Genomic DNA, 23,031 nt, shown 5'->3' on the forward strand with positions numbered 1-23,031 from the left:
TTTTCTGAAATATTTGGAAAAAATGACAGGCGATTTTTTAAAGAAGGGGACAGTGTTCATTTGTGGTGTTGGGAAATGAGCTCAGGAAGTTCTTCCTTCTGGAAGTGCAGGCCGTTATAGATGCAACCCCTCAAATTCACTTTTGACAGGTGAAAAATACCAACACTGTTAGTTTCATTAAGTTGTGTTAACGTCTGTCAGTTGATGATATGTCATCGTCATCATCATCGTCGTCATCGGGGGCCAGCAACGATTTTTTGTTACAAGCACAGCTTTAGTCTAATGATTTCAAAATACAGAACCTCCCACTGAGAGGCCATTGGGTCAGTCTGTTTACTTCAATATTTGTATTTATTTATTTGCTCGTGGCTCAATCGAGGAGCTCTTCAAGTGTCATTCAGTGTAACTTCAACAAAGACAGGAAGCCTGCTGGTCCAACAGCTGACAAAGACCGACCTCACAACAATGTTTTTATTACCTAAATGTATAAATTGGGCCAACCTGTCGTGTGTAATGTGGTGGTGAAATGCGTAAAAAGATACATTTGAAGTGGGACGGACACTAATTGGCCATTTTACAGGTACGTCTGTACAATGTTATCCACCTGACAACTCTGAAATAAATTGAACTTGTATGAAGCTGTTAACATTTCTGTCTTTCATTGTGAGACAGAACCCAACGCCCTGGGAAACTGTCAAGTTATCCTGGTCGAGGCTTGTGGGAACTGGGAGCTGTGCTGCCTGGAGCTTTGTACGCTTGCCCGCGCCTCGCTTGGCAACTTAGTGGTCAAACTACAAGTGATTCAAGAACTTATGGCGAGGGACCTCAACAGACCTGTGTCAGAGCTGGTGTGGGATACTGGGAGCAAATGATTGGATCTGGTGGGGCTTTACTGCACGTAGAGCCTTGGCTCAGGAACACACAAAAAAAAACCCGGAAAAATCCAGAATTTCTGTGTGTGACACATCAAGCAAAGGTGAGCCCTGGTTAATGACAAACAAACAATCACACAACAAAGCTCATATGTTGTGTTCATCCCAAGTAGTTCAAGCCGACTGGTTCATCTCTGAAAACTGCTTCAAATAAAAAGCAGTTCAAATTGAGGCGATACCGACTGGCAAGATTAATGTACATGTCAATACTGCATGGAGCACACGAGTGGACACTTCCGGGTAAAATTTCAAAAATAACGAATTAAGTCTTCACTCAACTTTTAAAGAATTAAACTTCAGCTTTGACAAACATTAATGAACATGAAATTGAATCCAATGTTTTTGCCGAGCCATTTTCACCGTGTGCATGAGTTACATTTGGCAGCAGCTTCTGCACCCACCACCTGTGCAGGCTTTTATTCTGAAACGTCACCCTGGATGTCGCAGGTTGTTTACTTCCGTTAGAAAGCGCCGAGCGAATCCACGGTCAGGCTGCAAAGAACAGAGAAAGAACAGCCGCTTTCCGCGGACTGACCGGAGCGGAGATGGAGCGACAGCTGCGTTCAGCTCCACTCCCTGAAGCGAAGCCAGCAACTGAAGGTTTGCGGTGTTTCTATGCGTTTGCTAACGTTGCAGGGACGCGCTGCTAAACCCGCGTTAGCACTAAGAGGCTGTTAGCCGCATCTGGCTCCTGCGCAAGGTTCGACTCAGTATTGTGCGTTTGGATCTTTTTCCTCTGTGGGACATCTTTGTTTTGCTCTCTTGGAATCAAAACAGCTCTTAAGTCGCTGCAGGTGAAACCTCAAACCGGTTTGTTAAAACCAGTAAACGCAGCCTCGTCAGCTTCGGGAGACTCCGCGCTGTCTGTCTGCCTGGGTGCTGAAAGTGTCTTTGACCAGGTGGATTGGTCCTTTTTATTTCCTGAGGCGGTCGTAGTTGAACTTAGACGTAAACCAGTGTTTCCATGTTCAAGTCTTTCAAAAAATCACGTGTATTATTATGCATTTGTGTGTTCCAGTTTTACCTTCAGATGTCCGGAAAGTGATTGTTGGTGAAGACGAGCAGCAGGAGTGGAGCTCCAGGGTGGAGCAGGAGCAGCCAGAGCCCCCCCTCATCAAAGAGGAGCAGGAGGAACTCTGGACCAGTCAGGAGGGAGAGCAGCTTCAAGGGCTGGAGGAGGCTGATATCAGCAAGTTGCCATTCCCTCCTGTCCCTGTGAAGAGTGAAGATGATGAAGAGAAACCTCAGTCCTCTCAGCTTCATCAGAGTCCAGCTGTGGAGAGCAGAGAGGTGGAGCCTCTAAGCAGCAGCTCCACCCACCACCTGAAGACAGAAGCTGATGGAGACCACTGTGGAGGACCAGAACCAGCCAGCAACCTGGACCCAGACACACTTTTACACCCTGATACTGGGGGTGAGATGTCAGACTCTCCTGAACTTGAAACTGATGACAGTGAAGACTGGAACAAACCCAGTAACTCTCAGTCAAGTTTAAACTCTGTGAAAAATGTAGAAGTCGTAAGTGATGAGATATATAATACTGGTGAAAAATCGAATTCCTGCTCTGAATGTGGGAAAACCTTTAGCTCCAACTCAAAGCTAAATAGGCACAGGAAAATCCATACAGGAGAGAAACCATTTTCCTGCTTAGTTTGTGGAAATAGATTTTTACAAAAGGTGCAGATGAAGAGACACATGGTGGTTCACACAGGAGAAAAGCCATTTAGTTGCTCTGAATGTGGGAAACGATTTGGTTTCAAGGGAGATCTGAAGAAACACTTTCGTATTCACACTGGAGAAAAGAAATTTTCCTGCTCAGTTTGTAGCACAGGTTTTACTCTGCGTCACACAATGGTTAAGCACATGCGAACACACACTGGGGAGAAACCTTTTAGCTGCTCAGTTTGTGGTAAACGATTCTCAGAAAAGGGAAACATGACGACCCACATGAGAACTCACACAGGGGAGAAACCATTTGACTGCAAAGTTTGCCACAAAAGATTCACTAGGAGGTTCCAGCTTAAAAGCCATAAGTGTACTGGTGAGAACATAAACAGGAAGTGAAGCTGCAGGATTGTAAAGAAACACTGAGGCAGAGAAACTGCCTGGAACCCTGAGACCGTTGAAGAAGGTGAACTGAGACCAACATGGAACTGTGAGAAAAGAGTGATGCTGGGATTAAATTGGACACACGAGTGCTGAGCATTGACAGCACATCCATTTTGTTCTGTCCTTCAAAGGGCAAAAAGCCCCACAGAGGCTATTTCAGAGGTGCAGTACAGCTGCAGTCAAGCCAAATGGAGACGAATGTATCAAGTGGTAAACATTACACGTTCATGTGTACATGCCGGGATATTTATCTTTTATAAGTGGATACGCACCAACCCACAATTAGTTTTCCTTTCTGAAGAATATTTTAACATCTTTTACAAAGGGATGTTAAAGAACCCAACCACCCACCACTCTGAGGAAGACCACCAGCTGAGAGGCTCATCTGCTGAGCTGTAAATTGTGAACATATACCTGAAAAATATATATTTTATAGAAAGGACAATAAATACTGTAAACAAACATGTGATTCAGTGTATAATTTCTAACGAAGACTTTTTTCAGCTCGTCTACATTGTCACCATTGATATATTAATTCAGCAGGTAAAATACCTTCCAGCCATCCATCCCTCCATCCATGTTCTCCCTCTTCTCCTGTTCAGGGTGGTGGGGGTGGAGCCTATCCGGAGCAGGGTTTGTCTTCATTTTTACCTGTAAACTTCCATGAATTTTCCAGACCTAAGAGGGATATCTTTATGACCATGCATTCTCTGATAAATCTGTTTACATGTTGAAAATTAAGAAAAATCCATTTGAAAATTTAACTCTGTGTATTCAACTAAAATTATTGACAGGCCTCATGGTTTGGTACAATACAAGCATGAGTGAAAGTAAACCAAAACTTACCAGAAATGATTTTACCCAGCTGCTCGTGACAGAACCACATGGTGTAATATGCAGGTATTTGTGAAGCCAGCGTACATGTCTTTACTGAAACTCTCACTTTATTTTTCATTTTAAAAAAAACATGTAGATTTTTACAGACTTTCATGACCACATGAACCCTGACAGAAGAATCGGTCTGAGGAACTCAGTACACGCGGCTGAATCCTCCTGCCTCCAGGACCATTGCAGTGCCCAACGCTGTATAAACTTGATTCATGCAGCACAAATCAAGGACCTTTGCCTCCTAACTGGATGCAGTGTGCAACTTCATGTGTCTTTTAAGATTTCCTTTAACAGTAAAGCACTTTCCACAGACTGAACAGCTGAATGGTTTTTCTCCTGTGTGAACTCGTGCATGTTTGTTCCAGTCTCCTTTACCAGTGAAATTTTTTCCACAGAGGGAACAACAAAACGGTTTATCTCCAGTGTGAACTATCATGTGAATAATTAAATGTTCCTTTCGTGAAAATCTCTCACTGCAAACTGAGCAACTAAAGGGTTTCACTCCTGTGTGGATCATCATGTGTCTGTTCAAGTAGTGTTTCAAACGAAAACATTTGCCACATACCAAGCAGCTATATGGCCTCTCTCCTGTGTGGACGTTCTTGTGCAAATTCAGATTTGATTTGGAACTAAATGACTTCCCACATTCAGAGCAGGTTGTTGATTCGACAGCAGTATTTTCTCTCTTGTCACGTACAGGGACATCAGATGTGTCAGCAGAGTTTAAACTCAGCTGATTCTGACTGGGTTGGATCCAATCAAAACTGTCATCAGATTCAGGTTCAGGAGAGTCTGACATCTCACCCTCAGTATCAGGGTGTAAAAGTGTGTCTGGGTCCAGGTTGCTGGCTGGTTCTGGTCCTCCACAGTGGTCTCCATCAGCTCCTGTCTTCAGGTGGTGGGTGGAGCTGCTGCTTAGAGGCTCCACCTCTCTGCTCTCCTCAGCTGGACTCTGATGAAGCTGAGAGGACTGAGGTTTCTCTTCATCATCTTCACTCTTCACAGGGACAGGAGTGAATGGCAACTTGCTGATATCAGCCTCCTCCAGCCCTTGAAGCTGCTCTCCCTCCTGACTGGTCCAGAGTTCCTCTTGCTCCTCTTTGATGTGGGGGGGCTCTGGCTGCTCCTGCTCCACCCTGGAGCTCCACTCCTGCTGCTCAGGGGGAACCTCTTCTTGCCTCCCCAGCTGCTGCTGCACATCTGCAGGGACAGTAAATTTACTGAAATCAGGAAAAACTCACATGACCTTTGTGTTTCTATGCCATTGAACAACACACATCACCAAAATCCCAAATGTATTAAGTCAATGAAAAGATGCATAAAATCAGCTACACGTCGTTACAACCTCCGATGTGACCAGCAGATTCTCTACCTAAACCTCTTTAGGAACCACTTACAGGACCACTGAAACGTTTAATAATAAACTACGACCTTCTAGAAGCAACACTTGAGTCCTCACTGATCATTAGAGACACATTACAAGCACTTCAATGACCTCATAAACATGAGCACAACTGAATAATCCACGAAACACCATGTTTCTGAAACGTCATGACAACGGTCAACATGATGGACTACAGCTCCTGGTGTCGCGCTGTCTTACATTTAGAGCACATTCACCGAGATAACGAGCAGAAAACCTGAGTGAACTGATGGGGCTGAGAGAAAGCTGGACGCTAGCTACCCATGCTAGCTAGCATGTTCTCCCCGGTCCGGTGTGCGGGACCGACCTGCCCTGTGCAGCCTGACCTCGGGCTTCAGCACGGCATCCAGCAGCCTCCTCTGGCGGCAGATCTCCCGCTCTGACCGCTCAACTCTGTCTTCGTACTCCGCCACGGTTTCCTCCAGCAGGGCGACGATCTGCTCCGCAGCCGCCGTTAGCCGCTCGGTGAGCAGCGCTCTCAGCACCGGGACTTCAGCCGCTTCTTCTCCTTTTTGCAGCTGCAGCAGGAAGTCTTCAGCAGCGGCGAGGATCCGCTCATGGACCGACACCCGCAGCAGCTGCACGGCGCACATGGTGACGCTCCTCTGGAATTTTTTTTTTCACATCCGGAACGTGAATACACACACTGATAAATGTACGTGCGTGTGTTGTGACCCCGCAAAGAACAATTGTTCCTGTAACAACCCACATTGCAGGGACGCGACTACCCCCTTGTGGAGAGAACAGGTAACTGAATCCTCGGGACCATCGAAAGGCACGGGTAGAATTCGAAGGAAAGTCAACCAACAACATGCGGTGACCCCTACTGCTGTCGTGCAGGCGTCAGTTACAGTAAAAGAGCAAACTCTTTTCTTCTTAATGTTTGACCAACTGTTATCATCCATTCTATTCAAGTTTTAACGCTGAGATCTATCAGATTTCTCGTTATTTAATTAAAAAACTTGATCAGCAATTAGTAATTAAAAAAAATCTATATTTGCTTTGATTTGGGTCTTTACAGTAACAAACAACCAAGAATACAAAATGCCGGAGCGCAATCAGTGTGAGCAGCCGTAGGATCCCATGAGACAGCGGTTGTAGAAAGACACACGTGATGGAGCCACAGCGAACTTAGCGTGAGAAACGAGGGACCTTTTGTCTCTTGTTTACTTTAAAAGAAATCAGTTAGATTTGAAGATCAGGTCTGGATGGAAAATGATCAGGATATCTGCACCTTTCATTTGGACATGAACACAGTGAAAGACAATGTATAATATTAATACAATCAATTGCATATTGTATCAACAGTGGAACAAAACTTGTTTCCTAGGCGCGTGAAAAGAAATCAGCTTTTTTTTAACACATTCTCACATGTGTATGTTGTTTTCATCTCATATTCAGGATGTGTGAGTTTGAAGGATCGGTGGCTTCAGTGTTTATTTACAGTCCTGCCGCTTCATTTACTGCTGCTGTCCTCACCAACACACTTGTGTCTCTTAAACTGGTACTTCCAAGTGAATCTTTGGTCACAAACATTGCATCTGAATGGTTTCTCTCCAGTGTGCGTTCTCATGTGCTCAACCAGGGTGTGACGCCGACTGAAACTTGTGCTACAAACTGAGCAGGAAAAGGGTTTCTCTCCTGTGTGAATTCGAAAGTGTGCAACTAAATCTGAGCGCTCCCTGAATCTTTTACTGCAAACCGAGCAGACAAAAGGTTTTTCTCCTGTGTGGATTTGAATGTGTCGTTTCAGATTTCCTTTACAACCAAATCTTTTGCCACACATTGAGCAACTAAAATGTTTCTTGCTAGTATGAATTCTCCTCTCAAATGTTTCAGGAGAGTCTGACATCTCACCCTCAGTATCAGGGTGTAAAAGTGTGTCTGGGTCCAGGTTGCTGGCTGGTTCTGGTCCTCCACAGTGGTCTCCATCAGCTTCTGTCTTCAGGTGGTGGGTGGAGCTGCTGCTTAGAGGCTCCACCTCTCTGCTCTCCTCAGCTGGACTCTGATGAAGCTGAGAGGACTGAGGTTTCTCTTCATCATCTTCACGCTTCACAGGGACAGGAGGGAATGGCAACTTGCTGATATCAGCCTCCTCCAGCCCTTGAAGCTGCTCTCCCTCCTGACTGGTCCACAGTTCCTCCTGCTCCTCTTTGATGTGGGGGGGCTCTGGCTGCTCCTGCTCCACCCTGGAGCTCCACTCCTGCTGCTCAGGGGGAACCTCTTCTTGACTCCCCAGCAGCTGCTGCACATCTGCAGGAATCACTGGAACACAAAGGAACACCGGAGGGAATCCACATTATTCTTATGTATGATTTTTTCATATTTATACATTGTGATGAACATCAACATCACAAAGTTCTCTTGTGGTGATCTACATGACAACAAACTTGTTTCTGGTTCAGAGACAAAACCTTGAGATGAGAGTCCAAACACTGAGAGCAGAGACCTGCATGTTACAGCGATGAGGGTTCATCCACTGAGATCCTGACTGAGAATGACTGGACTCTTCAAACCTCTGATCTCAGACCAGCAGTCCCAGCCTGCAGGTCTCCTGTTCGTGTCGTGTTTGGCTCCAAGCTGCTAATAACTGCTGCTGACAGCTGCTCGGTGTTGGGCTGCTGCAACTCTCGGGAGCTTCTCGTCTCATCGGCCTGCACTTCAGCAGCAGCTAGCTGCGGCTAACAGGCTGCGTGGGGGAGCTTTAGCCACCGTTAGCTTAGCATGGGTTCCCCGCACCGTCAGCAGAGCAGCAGCGTGTTTCCAACAACAGACAGATGACAAACCTGCGTGTCGCAGCTTTATTTCAGGTGTCAGAACCACATCCAGCAGCTTCCGATGGCGGCGCTCCAGCTCCTCTTCATACTCGGTGATTGTTCTTTCAAAATGTCCAAATATCTCCTCGACGGCCGCGTTCAGCCGCTGGTTGACGAAAAGCTTCAGACTCTGGAGTCTGGACATGTTCTACAGTCAGAGGAGGAAACTGAACACTGGCGCTGCTGCTGATGTTCATCCGCCTCAGACCAGCTGGACGCTCCACTGTGGAGACTACAACACGCGAGCCTACACTTCCGGGTCACATTTCAGAATAAAGGCTCTGTTGATTAAGTTCCATTTTCTCGTTAATCTGACCGGGGTTTCACTGTCGGTTTAACTGTAATTGATACACATTTGAATTCAACATTTAACAATGTAATTTTGTTTTGTTTTTTATTTTTCTGTCTCTGAGTCACAAATTGTCATCTCAGTTGACTTCTTATCATCTTCTGCTTATCTGGGTCGGGGTCATGGGGTCAGCAGCCTCAGCAAGGAAAGCCAGGACTTCACTCCTAAATGACCGAGCTTCTCACCCTGTCTCTAAGGGAGAGCGCAAACATCCTGCCTCATTCTGGCCACTTGTATTCACTTGTTAGCAAGAGCTCATGATCATAGGTGAGAGTTGGAACGTAGATTGATCGGTATATTGGGAGCTTTGCCTTTTGGCTCAGCTTCCAGCATCACTGTGGACACCGCCCCAATCTGCCTGTCAATCTCCTGCTCCATCCTATCCTCACTCATGAACAAGATACCAAGAAGCTAACTTCTCATCTCCCTGGAATTGATTTGACATCTTTAATTGTCAAATTTCCCAACACCAGAGGAAACCATGATTCTCCATCCTGTGTTCCTCTGTGTTCTAGTGAAACCTGCAGATGTGCAGCAGCTGCTGGGGAGTCGAGAAGAGGTTCCCCCTGAGCAGCAGGAGTGGAGCTCCAGGGTGGAGCAGGAGCAGCCAGAGCCCCCCCACATCAAAGAGGAGCAGGAGGAACTCTGGACCAGTCAGGAGGGAGAGCAGCTTCAAGGGCTGGAGGAGGCTGATATCAGCAAGTTGCCATTCCCTCCTGTCCCTGTGAAGAGTGAAGATGATGAAGAGAAACCTCAGTCCTCTCAGCTTCATCAGAGTCCAGCTGAGGAGAGCAGAGAGGTGGAGCCTCTAAGCAGCAGCTCCACCCTCCACCTGAAGACAGGAGCTGATGGAGACCACTGTGGAGGGCCAGAACCAGCCAGCAACCTGGACCCAGACATACTTTTACACCCTGATACTGAGGGTGAGACATCAGACTCTCTGGAACCTGAGTTTGATGACCGTCAAGAGATTCCATAACTTTTGAAAAGTGGTGAACATTCTACAAGTGATATGAGATGCCATACCGACAAAAAACAGTTTCGCTGCTCTAAATGTGGTAAAAGATTAGGTTGCAAGGGAAATCTAAATAGAAACTGTGTCCCGCCCAAAACAGTGGATTATTTCACCTAACTGAGCTCCACACTGTCCTCATACTGCTCACTGAAGTACACACTCGCATCAACAAAGTCTCATCTGCCTTTGGACACCTGTGCAGCAGGGTTTTTGAAAACTGAAACCTGAGGGTCAGCACCAAGACTGCTGTCTACAATACTGTGTGTGTGTCCACTTGGGGCAGTAACATGAACTCGATACAGATGACACATGAAGCCATCCACATTTGCTGCCTTCAGAAGATCCTCGGTCTGTCCTGGGAAGATCGAATCCCCTACAGAAAAATCCTCAACAGCACAACAACTCCATCTGTATGGAAGCAGCTAACACCAATTCTGGATTGGTCACACTATTCGCATGCCTGCTCATCATCTACCCCGCCAAGTCCTCTTTGGCTAATTGAGAAATGCAAAGCATGCCACCAGTGGACAAAAGAGGTGCTACAAGGACTAAGACCTCCCAAAGCGCTCTAACATCAACCCCACGCAGCTTGAAACTCTGGCACTTGTTAGATCAGCCTGGCAGGCCACCTGTGCCAGATTAACCTCACAAATGCACCAGTCAAACCAACAGAGAAGGTCTGAGAGAGGTCCTCCCCTGCCTCACCTACAGACAGATGTGCAGCTCAATCATCAACCTCCACAGCCACATGAAGTGGCACCATTGCCAACATCGCTGTCCCCCTCACTCACCCCCTCTCCCATTCCTGGAACAAGCATCATCTTCAAACATGATGGACAGCTAAGAGAAATCATGATATAAAATATCCCAATGTTCCACTTAAAACAGCAGCAGAGACAAGGCAACAAAAAACAAAATCGCCATGGTTGTCATGTGATCAGGCCTCTTACGGATTCACAGCTTAATATAAGGCAATATAACTGGGAAATTCCAGCTTAATCCGATATCCAGGTTTTGTGAAACAGCCCTCGATCTACAAGAAATCAAAAGAAGTACACTTTTATTGTTCCATACAGTGATTCACATTCATGTTGTTCTCACGTCAACTATTCAAAGTGTTTGAGGTTGTAAGAAGTCCAAAGTTCAAAATTCTCAGTTGTTTTAATGTTTACAGTCCTGCAGCTTCATTTACTGCTGCTGTTCTCACCAGCACATTTGTGTCTTTTCATCTGATATTTCAAAGGGAATCTTTTATCACAAATGCTACATCTAAATGGTTTCTCCCCAGTGTGAGTCATCATGTGTGCCTTCATGATTCCCTTTCTTGAGAATCTTCTGTTACAAAGTGAGCAGAGAAAAGGTTTCTCTCCAGTGTGAGTTCTCATGTGTGTTCTCATGTTTCCCTTTTCTGAGAATCTTTTACCACAAACTGAACAGGTAAAAGGTTTCTCTCCAGTGTGAGTTCTCATGTGTGTTGTCATGTTGCCCTTTTCTGAGAATCTTTTACCACAAACTGAACAGGTAAAAGGTTTCTCGCCAGTATGTGTTCTCATGTGCTCAACCAAAGTGTAATGCTGAGTGAAACTTGTCTTACAAACTGAGCAGGAAAAGGGTTTCTCTCCTGTGTGAATTCGAAAGTGAACAACTAAATCTGAGCGCTTCCGAAATCCTTTCTTGCAAACTGAACAATTGAAGGGTTTCTCTCCTGTGTGGATTTTCCTGTGCAAATTCAAACTTGATTTGGAGCAAAATGTTTTCCTGCACTCAGAGCAGGTAGCTTTTTCATCAGTATTACATCTCTTATCACTTTCTGGTTCTTTTGCCTTTCTCACAGTGTTTAAACTTGACTGAGTGTTATTGTGTAAATTCCAGTCTTCACTGTCATCAGATTCAGGAGAGTCTGACATCTCATCATCGCTAACAGGGTGAAAAAGTGTGTCTGGGTCCAGGTTGCTGGCTGGTTCTGGTCCTCCACAGTGGTCTCCATCAGCTTCTGTCTTCAGGTGGTGGGTGGAGCTGCTCTCCTCAGCTGGACTCTGATGAAGCTGAGAGGACTGAGGTTTCTCTTCATCATCTTCACTCTTCACAGGGACAGGAGGGAATGGCAACTTGCTGATATCAGCCTCCTCCAGCCCTTGAAGCTGCTCTCCCTCCTGACTGGTCCAGAGTTCCTCCTGCTCCTCTTTGATGTGGGGGGGCTCTGGCTGCTCCTGCTCCACCCTGGAGCTCCACTCCAGCTGCTCCTCTTTACCAACAATCACTTTCTGGACATCTGAAGGTAAAACTGAAAAACATATGAACAGCTGTTAATGAACCCAGCAACTTTTGGTTAACCTCCAAGCAAACATGGATGTTCACAACTGCAATTGTCCTTCTTTCAAAAAGATATTTAAGTAGAGGTTTTTATTGACACATCCATTGTACAGTGAAATTTGTCATCTGTGTTTAATCCATCCACAGACTCCAGACCTTCTGCCAGAGTCTTGGTTAGTAGCACCAATAGGACTATTAACTTAATGTACATAGTTTCAGTGGCAGGGGCCACCGGAATCCACACAGACATGAGGAGACACCACCATGCTGCCAGGGGTCTGTGAGAGCCTGGTGAATTGAGTGCATAAACAAACATTTTTTCTCTCCATTTTCTACTGTGTTTGGGCTCAAAAAGCAGCCATGAAGATGATTGAAGATCTTAGTGATCATGAGTGGATTCTTTTTTGAAAAAAGAAGATTATCTTTGATTGGGCAGTTTTGTAGCCCATTTAATGGTTAGGTGTTAGGACACTGGGTGGAATGGTGGGATCTCCCCATGCGCTATGTCCCCCTGGTGAAACACCTGGCTGGTGTTTACAGTGACCAGCAGGACAACTCAGGAACAGAGGGACTTCATTTATGTATTACTCTGCAAACGTGAAGGCTCAAAATATCACATGAGCACATTCCTATTGTTTAAATACAGGCCTCCATGTTTTATCAGTTTAAAGTTGTTGTATCTTAATATTGTGGTTGAGAAATGGATATTCGAATAAAAACATTTGAACTTTTTTGTCTGAACAACACCTAAATGCAGTGTATTTATTTCACAATAATACAAGACTCATAAAATGATTGAAATGAAAACATTATTTGTTCATATTTGCAGCCAAGAGTCCTGAGAAGCTGCAGACATGTACAATGGTAAAAATCAATGAGGGAACACACAAACATAAAATAGACACCGACTCAGACACAAGTCAGGACAGGGAGTATTTATATCCAAAATCTCTTAATTATTTTGTTTTAAATATACATAAGTAAAGGAAGAAAAATAAAACATTGATTGTCGTCTGAATGTTGGTAAAAGTGGTTAAAATGTACGCGGTTGACTTCGCATCATACTCAGATCTACAATGTCAGATTATATCTCATAAAATGGAGTTACACCATCCTAACTGATCGAACGTGACTTCAAGTGAACACAAACAAACCTGACACAAGTTTGACAGCTGACACCTTGAAAAAAAGACTGAAACCCATAAAATCCAGCAGAAGACTCGTAGGGGAAGCTCGCTGCTGCTGCTAGCAGGCTGTGGACGCTTCAGCTAGTGTAACGTAACACCTTAACAAAAGTCTTTCCGGGTGTAAAACGTCACAAACCTTCAGTTTGCAGCTTGGTTTCCGGGTGTGAAACAAACTGCCGCTGCTGCTCCATCTCTCCGAGGGTTCCACACCTGAACGCTTTCACCGGCGTGACAGCTGATCCGTTCGTCTCTTTGCTAAGGAAGCAAAAACTGTTCCAGCTGGGATATATTTCAAAATAAAAGCTTCTGCAGCGACATGACAGGTGTTTTTGCAGAAACAAATCCCAGCTGCATTAACTTTTTTTTTAAACTTTAATAAGTTTTCTTCTAATCACAGAAGAACCGTCTCACAAATATAAGCATGAAATTGCTGTATCCTGGCAAATTGCCGCGGCAATATTGTGTTCTCAAACAAGCATTTATTTTGAAACGTGCCCTTGGCCGTTACACAGTATTTGCTTCCGTGGGACAGCGATGAGAGGATCCGCTGTCACACTGTGAGCAGCGTCAGAAAAACGGCAGCGTTCAGGTGTTGAACCTGAACAGAGATGGAGCAGCAGCTGCGGTTAGTTTCCCACCCGGAAACCAAGCTGCACACTGAAGGTTTGTGGTATTTTTTTACACTAGGAACAAGTTTTTTTTAACGTTGCTAAGCTAACGTTAGCTTCAGCATCCATACAGCCTGCTAGCAGCAGCGAGCTCCTGCTACAAGCTTCGATTTAGAGATATGAGGAGTCCTGACTGCTGGTTTTTATGCGTCTTTGAATCTCACACGTTGAAATGCTTCACCCTTAAATTGTTGTCAACTACATTTGTGGAGAGTTGAGAGTCTCGGGTCAGTCCTGGTGACTCAGCTGATGGTGCAGTGTCACTTACTGACACACAAATAGGCAAGGCAAGTTTATTTGTAGAGCACAATTCATACACATTGCAACTCAAAGTGCTTTACAGTTGCAGAAAAATCTTAAAATCACAAAGAGGCAGATAAAATCATAAAACATAAATAGAATCATTAATTTAAAGAAAAGGACAAGAGTGCAGAAAAAATACTTTCAGCTGTCGTATGCACGACTGAACAGAGTAGTTTTCAGCCTGGTCTTAAACATTGTCACAGTTGATGCCTGTCTCACATTTTCTGGAAGACTGTTCCAGATTTTAGCTGCAGAAAACTGGAAAGTAGCTTCACCATGTTTAGTCCTAACTCTGGGCCCCTGTAGGAGACCTCTACCTGAGGTTCTCAGAGACCTGGAGGGCTCATATGGGTCTAACATGTCAGAGATGTACTTTGGTGCTTGACCATGAAGAGACTTGTATACAAGCAGAGCTGTCTTAAAGTCTATTCTCTGAGCAACAGGAAGCCAGTGCAGAGATCTGAGCACTGGACTAATATGGTCGTATTTCCTGGTTCTAGTCAGGACTCGAGCTGTAGCGTTCTGAATGTATTGTAGTTGTTTAAAAGCTTGTTTAGAGATACCAGTGAGCAGGCCGTTACAGTAGTCTGACCTACTGGAGACAAATGCATGGATTCGTCTGTCCAAGTCTGGTTTAGACACTATACCTCTGATTTTGGCAATGTTTTTTAGATGGTAAAAGGCTGCTGATATTACTGACTTTATGTGGCTGTTAAAGTTCAGATCTGAGTCCAATATTACCCCCAGATTTCTAACCTGTTCAGACTGATCACACTTTCTCTTTGCTTCTGTGGCCCAAAAACGATTAATTCCGTTTTTTCTGAGTTTAGCTGGAGAAAGTTGTTTTGCATCCACATGCTTATATGTTGGATGCAGTGGAAGAGTGAATCCACAGGTCCATGTTCACCTGCTGTCAGAGACACATAGATCTGAGTGTCGTCTGCATAGTTATGGTAGGACACATTATGGCTGCTTATTAGTTGGCCTAGTGGAAGCATGTATAGGTTGAACAAGAGGGGCCCCAAGATTGAACCTTGGGGGACACCACAGGTCATGGCCATTTTGTCTGAGCTGCAATTTCCAATTTCAACAAAGTATGTTCTCTCCTCAAGATAGGACTTGAACCAGTTTAGAGCAAAACCAGAGATTCCTAGCCAATTCTCTAGCCTCTGTAAAAGGATCTCATGGTCATCTGTGTCAAAGGCAGCACTCAAGTCAAGCAGGACTAAGACTGAGACTTTGCCTTTGTCTGTGTTTAGGCGGATGTCATTTATCACCTTGATCAGAGCTGTCTCAGTGCTGTGGTGGGGCCTAAAGCCAGACTGGAAAGTATCAAAAGCATTGTTGGACAGGAGAAAGTCAGTGAGTTGTTGATGAACAACTTTTTCGAGGACTTTTCCTAGGAATGGCAGGTTTGATATGGGCCGGTAGTTGTTCAGAACCATGGCATCAAGACTGCTCTTCTTTAAAAGAGGCTTAATGACCGCAGTTTTCAGGGCCCTTGGAAATGTTCCAGTCTCTAGTGAAATGTTAACTAAATAAGAAACTTTTGGTAACAGGCTGCTCAGCACAGTCTTTAGAAATCTAGTGGGTAACTCATCAAGGCAGCATGTAGATGAACTCAGACCTGAAATAATCTCTTTGACTGTTTTGTCACTGACAGGAGTGAAATGTGCCAGCTCTAGGTGTTCAGGTGGATGCTGGGCTATCATTTGTGTGTTAGAAATGATAGCTTTTTTAATAGCTTGAACTTTATCACTAAAGAATTTTGCAAATTCATTGCATTTTGATATAGAAATGAATTCTAAGGGCAGTGGAACCGAAGGGTTTGTTAATCTGTTTACAGTAGCAAACAGAACTCGAGAATTACCATTCAAGTTTGTAATCACTTCAGAGAAATACCGCTCCCTAGCTCTTCGTAAAGTCTGGTTAAACATGGATAATTTTTGTTTATAAATGTCATAGTCAACCTGTAGCTTTGACTTGCGCCATTTCCGTTCGGCTCTCCGGCACCCTCTTTTTTGTGCCCTGACAGAGTCTTCATTTCTCCATGGTGCTTTTTGTCTGTCTTTAACTATTCTAACCTTAACAGGAGCAATGGTGTCCAAGACATTCAAAACACTTGATGTATACGAGTTTAACAGATCATTAACATTAGAACATGAGGTATTTTCAAAAGCAACCATTTCCATAAACTGTGTCCTTGTTTTGTCATTCATGAGTCTTCTCCGAACCATTGACGACCCATGTGCTGGCTTGGGTATAACAGACAGATTAAAGAAAACACAAAAATGATCTGATAATGCAATATCCATGACATTAACACCTGAAACAATAACCCCTTTTGTAATGAGCACATCCAGTGTGTGCCCTCTGTTGTGAGTGGGTTCGTTCACATGCTGAGTTAGACCAAACATTTCAAGGACAGCACTGAGTTCTTTAGCATGTCTGTCACTGGCTACATCCACATGCACATTTAAATCACCTGTAATAACCAAACAGTCAAATTCGGTGCACACAGCTGAAAGTAATTCAGTAAAATCATCAATAAAACAGTTCTGTGGTGGCCTATAAATAGTGATATAAACTATGGTGGCTTGTTTTAACTCCAATTTAAAATGACAAATACTCAAATGATGAAAAAACTCCAAACGACAATTTTTGTATAACTATATTTTCTCTGAAAATACAATCATGCATACACACATGTTCATGTGGATGTGAAAAATGAACAAATATCACATTGAAACGCAACCACAGCACACATAAAGCGGTTAATAAGATCATGAATCTGATCAAGGAGGAGATAATAAAGGTGGTAGAGTGTCCTTGTCAGATCCTCTCCTAAAGCTCTTATGTACATTGGAGGTTGATGAGGCTCTTTACACCTTTGATATGAGGTCAGCAGTTACTGACGTCACTTCACTAATGTGGAAGTGTAAAAGTGATGTAGAACGTTAAGCCACCAGAGGTCGAAAACTTCTATCTGTCTTTTTAAAGGTTCTGGTAAACTCATCATTCATTAACGGCTGTTTGTGTTTCAGTTTTACCTTCAGATGTTCGGAAAGTGATTGTTGGTGAAGAGGAGCAGCAGGAGTGGAGCTCCCGGGTGGAGCAGGAGCAGCCAGAGCCCCCCCTCATCAAAGAGGAGCAGGAGGAACTCTGGACCAGTCAGGAGGGAGAGCAGCTTCAAGGGCTGGAGGAGGCTGACATCAGCAAGTTGCCATTCACTCCTGTCCCTGTGAAGAGTGAAGATGATGAAGAGAAACCTCAGTCCTCTCAGCTTCATCAGAGTCCAGCTGAGGAGAGCAGAGAGGTGGAGCCTCTAAGCAGCAGCTCCACCCTCCACCTGAAGACAGAAGCTGATGGAGACCACTGTGGAGGACCAGAACCAGCCAGCAACCTGGACCCAGACACGCTTTTATACCCTGTTAGTGATGATGAGACTTCAAATTCTCCTGAACCTGAATCTGATGACAGTTTTGACTGGGTCAAAATCATCCGAAACAGTCAGTTAGGTTTGAAAAGTACAGAGGTCCCCGCCAGTGACAGTGATGGTGCAAAATCAACTACGTGCTCTGAATGTGGGAAAACATTTAGCTGCAAGTCCAGTCTGAGGAGACACAAAAAAATGCACACTGGAGAGAAACTTTTCTCCTGCTCGGTTTGTGCCACAAGTTTCACTGATCGCCACACATTAGTGCGACACATGAGAACTCACACCGGAGAGAAACCTTTTATGTGCTCAGTTTGCGGTAAAAGATTCTCAGAAAAAGGAGACATAACAAGACACATGAGAACTCACACAGGAGTAAAACCTTTTTCCTGCTCAGTTTGTTGTAAAAGATTCTCACACAAGGGAACCATGACAAGGCACATGGCGACGCACACTGGAGTGAAACCTTTCATCTGCTCTTTTTGTGGGAAACGATTCTCAGTAAAGGTAAACATGACCACACACATGAGAATACACACTGGGGAGAAACCCTTCAGCTGCAGTGTTTGTGACAAAAGATTCATTCGGAAGTTCCAGATTAAAAGCCACAAGTGTGCTGGTGAGACCAACAGCAAGTGAAGCAGAGGGCCTTTAAATTAAAAACTCAGAGGAAACTGAAACATTTTGAATTCAAAATAACCTCAGACAGTTTGAACAGTTGAGGCTGATGAACCTGGACTTAAACACAACACACACATCAACACTGCCATGTGTAGGTTTCTCACTTAGCCCCTCACACACAGACGTCACCATACATTTACAAACACATTCATAGCTGTGGATTGAGAGAAATGCTGATGTCGGGTTGTTTGTGTACACAGACTTCATACGTGTGAATAAAGCAGCTTAAACCGCTTGTTGCCTGTTTGATGTCCCTCAGTGGCCATGACAGTTGCACACGCTCCAACTCCAAGAAATGTTGAACCTCTGGGGCTTCTCTCTTCACAGCTTCTGCACATGAAAGACATGTTTCATGCCTGATTTTATTCCCTTTGAGTCGTCTCTTTTGGACAGTTTAGTGACCTGCGGAATGAGACACATTGTCCTTCCTCTCTTGTCCATTCCTCTGCAAAGCCTTCATCCTTCCTGCATCGTAGCCGAAGTCCTGGCACAGAAACACCTGAGAGAAGAAACAGCTTCACCACAGTTAACGAAATGCAATTGAACTCTGCTGTAATTCTCCTTAAAGAGTTAAACTGTTCATTTCAAATGTACCCCTTTACCCCATCTCTGAATCTCATGAGCCCATTTTGCTTTAATCTCACGCTGCTCAGTCAGCATGTTCACAGATCTTGTGAGTTTGATCACATTGTCACTTTGATACACAAAGTTCTTATCTGTCCACTGCTGGATATCCCAGTCAGCAAATATCTCTTATTTCATCTTCTTCAACTTTCCAAACACGCAGATCCTTCGATATCTGAGCCGTCCCAAACAAGAATCATCTTCTGTCCTTGTCAAGTGACTTGAATCACTGGTTAAATCTCATTTCCTTCATTTAATTTCACGACTGGTCCTCTCGTGTTGGATTTTTAAATTTTGTTCTGTCCCTCTAACAACATTTCCTCTTCATCCCAAACTCCTCCATCCCTTCCCCTGTCCAGCTTTCTTAAGTAAGTCAAGTCACATTCTGTTACATCTGGAAACACATTTCAAAATGAAAGAAACCTGGCAGGTGTGTTTTATAGAAATAAATTGCGAAAACAAGAGTAGAAGGTTTGGCTGAATGTGGAGTAATAGAGGTCAGAGCGGAAGTGATGCCCTCATCCTGCTGGAGGAGAGGCATAGAGGCGCGGCATGTCATCAATCAGACCTTTATTTTTGAAATGTGACCCGGAAGTGTGTTCTTGTAGTCTCCACAGTGGAGCGTCCAGCTGGTCTGAGGCGGATGAACATCAACAGCAGCGCCAGTGTTCAGTTTCCTCCTCTGACTGTAGAACATGTCCAGACTCCAGAGTCTGAAGCTTTTCGTCAACCAGCGGCTGAACGCGGCCGTCGAGGAGATATTTGGACATTTTGAAAGAACAATCACCGAGTATGAAGAGGAGATGGAGCGTCGCCACCGGAAGCTGCTGGATGTGGTTCTGACACCTGAAATAAAGCTGCGACACGCAGGTTTGTCATCTGTCTGTTGTTGGAAACACGCTGCTGCTCTGCTGACGGTGCGGGGAACCCATGCTAAGCTAACGGTGGCTAAAGCTCCCCCACGCAGCCTGTTAGCCGCAGCTAGCTGCTGCTGAAGTGCAGGCCGATGAGACGAGAAGCTCCCGAGAGTTGCAGCAGCCCAACACCGAGCAGCTGTCAGCGTGAAAAATCTGTTCTTTACGTGACAAGGATGAAACCTCAAGCTAGCCGGTAACCTTGTTACCAGGCAACGTAGCAGAAACATCCACCATGATGATGATGATGATGAAGGTTCTCCCTCCTGTGTTTCTCTGTGTTCCAGTGATTCCTGCAGATGTGCAGCAGCTGCTGGGGAGTCAAGAAGAGGTTCCCCCTGAGCAGCAGGAGTGGAGCTCCAGGGTGGAGCAGGAGCAGCCAGAGCCCCCCCACATCAAAGAGGAGCAGGAGGAACTCTGGACCAGTCAGGAGGGAGAGCAGCTTCAAGGGCTGGAGGAGGCTGATATCAGCAAGTTGCCATTCACTCCTGTCCCTGTGAAGAGTGAAGAGGACAATCAGAGTCCAGCTGAGGAGAACAGAGAAATGGAGCCTCTAACCAGCAGTTCAACTCGATACAGGAAATCAAATGTTGATGTAGACCACTGTGGAGGACCAGAACCAACTGGCACCTTAGACCCAGAAACTTTTTTACTACCTGATACTGACAAGATGTCAAACTCCCCTGAACCTGAGACTGATGACATTGAAGAGACCAGGGAACTTTTGAAAAGTGATGAAAATTTTAAATATTATTTGAGGTATCATACCGGTAAAAAACAGTTTAGTTGCTCTGCATGTGGCAAACGATTTGGCTTCAAAGGAAATCTGAAGAGGCACATTCGAATTCACACAGGAGAGAAGCCTTTTACCTGCTCAGTTTGCAATACAAGTTTCAGTAGGCGTCACACTTTGGTTGAGCACATGAGAACACACACTGGAGAGAAACCATTTAGCTGCAGTGTTTGTGACAAAAGATTTACTTGGAGGAACCAGTTTAAAAGTCATGAGTGCACTGGGCAGAACAGCATGGAGCTGTAGGACTATAAACACAGTTGCAACTAAAAGACTTTGAATTTCTCACAACTTTCACACAGTTTGAATTGCGCAGCCAAGAAGGACCTGGTGGTGTAACAATGTGCAACAGAGTAAAAGCTGATTTCTGTTTTTTCCTGTTCACATTTAACCAGAAAGATTAAAGTTGTCTCTTGAAAACATCCACAGTGCAAATTATTTTAGGTAACAACAGGGATGCCCAAATCCAGCCCACAAGCCCAAATTGAGAATAGCAATTTTAATAGTCATTTTAGAATTTATGGGTAAAATCCTCTTGGATGTAGGTTTCCAAAATTGTTATTTTTTTCATAATCTGGTCGGGCAGCAGAGGGACGCTGTGGAGGATGTCAGCCTGACACTGCAAGTGCTTGTGAACATTTTTAGAAAATTCTTACAGACAGTTTATTTTCACTTGAACATGTAATGTCAGCAAGTTATTCAATCACATTAAATATTTGCAATATATTTGCAACGTTTGGTGTTTTAACAACACAATGCGTGTTTGCTTTTGGGTCCAACTGACCATTTAGTTTCAGTTTTGACCCTCCAAGAGTCAAGATTTGGGCATGCCTGGTCTAAACTGCCTTCTACACTGGATGCTACGCTAGGTACAGCATGTCCATGCTGACATTTGATGGTTTCCCAAAACTTTTCAATATTCGTTAGACAAAAAAATAAACATTTATTTACAACTGTAAGACAACATCGGTGTTTCTGGTTAAACCTGATCGAAGGAAGGAATGAAGATGGCTACATAGTATGTAGATTATGAAGTATGTATAAGCGACTGTTGAACCGCTACAAGATATGAAATGAACACAAACCACATGATATTTACCCTGTATATCATCAGATGCTTGTGCTCAGTATAAAATAAATGATAATAAAGTCCATCCATCCACCTTCTTCAAGCAAAGAGCAGTGGTTCTGCTCCCTCATGGATGATTGAACTTCCCCCCCAATCCTCAGGGAAACACCAGCTGCCCTCCTGAGTAGACACATTACAGCTGCTTGTATTCGTAGTCCTTTCCTCCAGGTCATGGTCCATATTCACGACCATCAGTGAAGACTGTTGGATCCAGAGCTTTGCCTTGTGGCTCAGCTCTCTTTGGGTGAAGATGGTGAGGTAAACTGCTCTCACTGTGCTGGTTCTCTAGCCCATCTCACACTCCTTAGAAGAGCAATCCATCAGTCCCGTGCTGAGAACCATGGCGTCAGAGCAAGAGGTGCTGGTCCTCATTCATAGCTGCACGTCAGACTGATGGTGCCATCAGAACTACATCATTCGCAAAAAGCAGTGATGCAACCCCCTGTCCCACTATTACCATGACTCAGCATCCAAATCCTGCCCATGACATTGTAAACAGGATGGATGAAAAGAGACAGGCCAACCCCCACCAGAAACATGTACAAAGGTTGGTGTGTAAACACGAGTGACATTAAAAGATTTGACTCATCCAAGGACACACAAATCCACCCAAAACTCTTTGAAAAAAGGTACCATGACCTACCTCCTCATACGGTACACCTGAAAGAAGTTCCTACCCGCAGTCCAACACAGGGCACTTGCTGCAGTAAATGGCAGACTTCACCCTTTTTTTCTTGGTCCTTGCACATAACACAGGAACTCCATAAGTCTGCAGCAGTGTCCCCCATGTCTACAGGCATGCAAGTGGTGCTGAGGGTGGGGCAGGGAGCAGCAACTGAAGCTTCGGCCTTGGCAACCAGCTCTTTTGTCAGGATTTCCTAAACAGTTTGTCATATATATATATTTGCTTCAAACAGAAGCAAAAATAGTTCTTGCAAAGAAAATTGATTATTTATACGAAGGTCACGTGACAAGTTCATGACTGCAGGCACTGAGAAGTAGAAGTTGTGGTTTTAAATGTTGGTTCTGATTCATTTTTAGTTAACGGCCCCAAAGTGAAGGACCTGCAGTTTTACATTTATCAGTGAAACGGTGATGAGAGGCAGAATCAACAAATGATAAAAATGTGTGTGAATTCAAAAGTAGAGTGAAAAAATTGTTAAATGATCTGCCCACTAACAAGTTTATCCAGGCTGTATTTGGCTACTACTACCTTGGCTACTACATGTACTGTATGTACAGCAGTACTGCCTTCCAAGTCAGAGATTCTGTACTATGCAGCAGCTGATTTTTTTTGACAAGGCAACAGTCCATACAGACAGAACTATTAGAACTGTGTCTGTTTGGAATATTAATCAGATGCATTTGGACATGTGAGGAGCCTCCTGGGCTGCAGGCCAGCAGGCAGCTCGGCTCCAGAGCTGATCAAAAACCTACTCAGACATTGGAAC

General features: G+C 44.5%; 4 protein-coding genes and 1 pseudogene across 6 annotated transcripts; 2 read left to right on the plus strand and 3 right to left on the minus strand.

Moving 5' to 3' along the window:
* Window positions 1–1,394: 1,394 nt before the first annotated feature.
* On the plus strand, window positions 1,395–3,498 carry LOC147240264 (uncharacterized). The gene is made up of 2 exons (XM_086193476.1): window positions 1,395–1,532; window positions 1,951–3,498. The coding sequence occupies exons 1-2, from the start codon at window positions 1,478–1,480 to the stop codon at window positions 2,994–2,996; spliced, it is 1,101 nt and encodes a 366-aa protein (XP_086049602.1). The 5' UTR covers window positions 1,395–1,477; the 3' UTR covers window positions 2,997–3,498.
* Window positions 3,499–4,687: 1,189 nt separating this feature from the next.
* On the minus strand, window positions 4,688–6,041 carry LOC147240265 (uncharacterized). The gene is made up of 3 exons (XM_086194316.1): window positions 5,679–6,041; window positions 5,004–5,129; window positions 4,688–4,693 (listed from the first exon to the last, which is right to left on the minus strand). The coding sequence occupies exons 1-3, from the start codon at window positions 5,943–5,945 to the stop codon at window positions 4,688–4,690; spliced, it is 399 nt and encodes a 132-aa protein (XP_086050442.1). The 5' UTR covers window positions 5,946–6,041.
* A 290-nt stretch (window positions 6,042–6,331) lies between these two features.
* Window positions 6,332–9,017, minus strand: LOC147240266 (uncharacterized). Of its 2 annotated transcripts, none has more exons than XM_086193519.1 (2): window positions 8,139–9,017; window positions 6,332–7,605 (listed from the first exon to the last, which is right to left on the minus strand). In XM_086193519.1, exons 1-2 carry the CDS (start codon window positions 8,311–8,313, stop codon window positions 6,809–6,811), a joined length of 972 nt encoding a protein of 323 aa, XP_086049645.1. In that variant the 5' UTR covers window positions 8,314–9,017; the 3' UTR covers window positions 6,332–6,808. The 2 variants fall into 2 exon arrangements, with proteins under 2 accessions (XP_086049645.1, XP_086049643.1); XM_086193517.1 differs by having other exon boundaries at window positions 6,332–7,617.
* Window positions 9,018–9,448: 431 nt separating this feature from the next.
* LOC147240267 (uncharacterized) lies at window positions 9,449–13,283 on the minus strand (annotated as a pseudogene). Its single transcript, XR_015111225.1, has 2 exons — window positions 13,169–13,283; window positions 9,449–11,816 (listed from the first exon to the last, which is right to left on the minus strand). The product of XR_015111225.1 is annotated as an uncharacterized LOC147240267 (transcript).
* Window positions 13,284–13,556: 273 nt separating this feature from the next.
* LOC147240268 (uncharacterized) lies at window positions 13,557–21,653 on the plus strand. The gene is made up of 5 exons (XM_086194317.1): window positions 13,557–13,695; window positions 17,048–18,074; window positions 18,689–18,710; window positions 19,437–19,614; window positions 19,946–21,653. The coding sequence occupies exons 1-5, from the start codon at window positions 13,641–13,643 to the stop codon at window positions 20,695–20,697; spliced, it is 2,034 nt and encodes a 677-aa protein (XP_086050443.1). The 5' UTR covers window positions 13,557–13,640; the 3' UTR covers window positions 20,698–21,653.
* Window positions 21,654–23,031: the final 1,378 nt, after the last annotated feature.

Source organism: Aulostomus chinensis, chromosome 22, assembly GCF_037954235.1.
Source record: "Aulostomus chinensis isolate RoL2024-O1b breed Wild chromosome 22, RoL_Achi_v1.0, whole genome shotgun sequence".
Taxonomy (NCBI): Eukaryota; Metazoa; Chordata; class Actinopteri; order Syngnathiformes; family Aulostomidae; genus Aulostomus; species Aulostomus chinensis.

Excerpts from the sequence above, each read along its gene's own strand:
- LOC147240264 (XM_086193476.1), top strand. The coding sequence starts at position 1,478 with ATGGAGCGACAGCTGCGTTCAGCTCCACTCCCTGAAGCGAAGCCAGCA. Across the intron at positions 1,533-1,950 it reads AGCGAAGCCAGCAACTGAAG|TTTTACCTTCAGATGTCCGG; the intron begins GTTTGCGGTGTT and ends TGTGTGTTCCAG.
- LOC147240265 (XM_086194316.1), bottom strand. The coding sequence starts at position 5,945 with ATGTGCGCCGTGCAGCTGCTGCGGGTGTCGGTCCATGAGCGGATCCTC. Across the intron at positions 5,130-5,678 it reads ATGCCGTGCTGAAGCCCGAG|ATGTGCAGCAGCAGCTGGGG; the intron begins GTCAGGCTGCAC and ends CTGTCCCTGCAG.
- LOC147240268 (XM_086194317.1), top strand. The coding sequence starts at position 13,641 with ATGGAGCAGCAGCTGCGGTTAGTTTCCCACCCGGAAACCAAGCTGCAC. Across the intron at positions 13,696-17,047 it reads AACCAAGCTGCACACTGAAG|TTTTACCTTCAGATGTTCGG; the intron begins GTTTGTGGTATT and ends TTTGTGTTTCAG. Across the intron at positions 18,075-18,688 it reads GCTGGTGAGACCAACAGCAA|AGTTAAACTGTTCATTTCAA; the intron begins GTGAAGCAGAGG and ends TTCTCCTTAAAG.
- LOC147240266 (XM_086193517.1), bottom strand. The coding sequence starts at position 8,313 with ATGTCCAGACTCCAGAGTCTGAAGCTTTTCGTCAACCAGCGGCTGAAC. Across the intron at positions 7,618-8,138 it reads AATAAAGCTGCGACACGCAG|TGATTCCTGCAGATGTGCAG; the intron begins GTTTGTCATCTG and ends TTTGTGTTCCAG.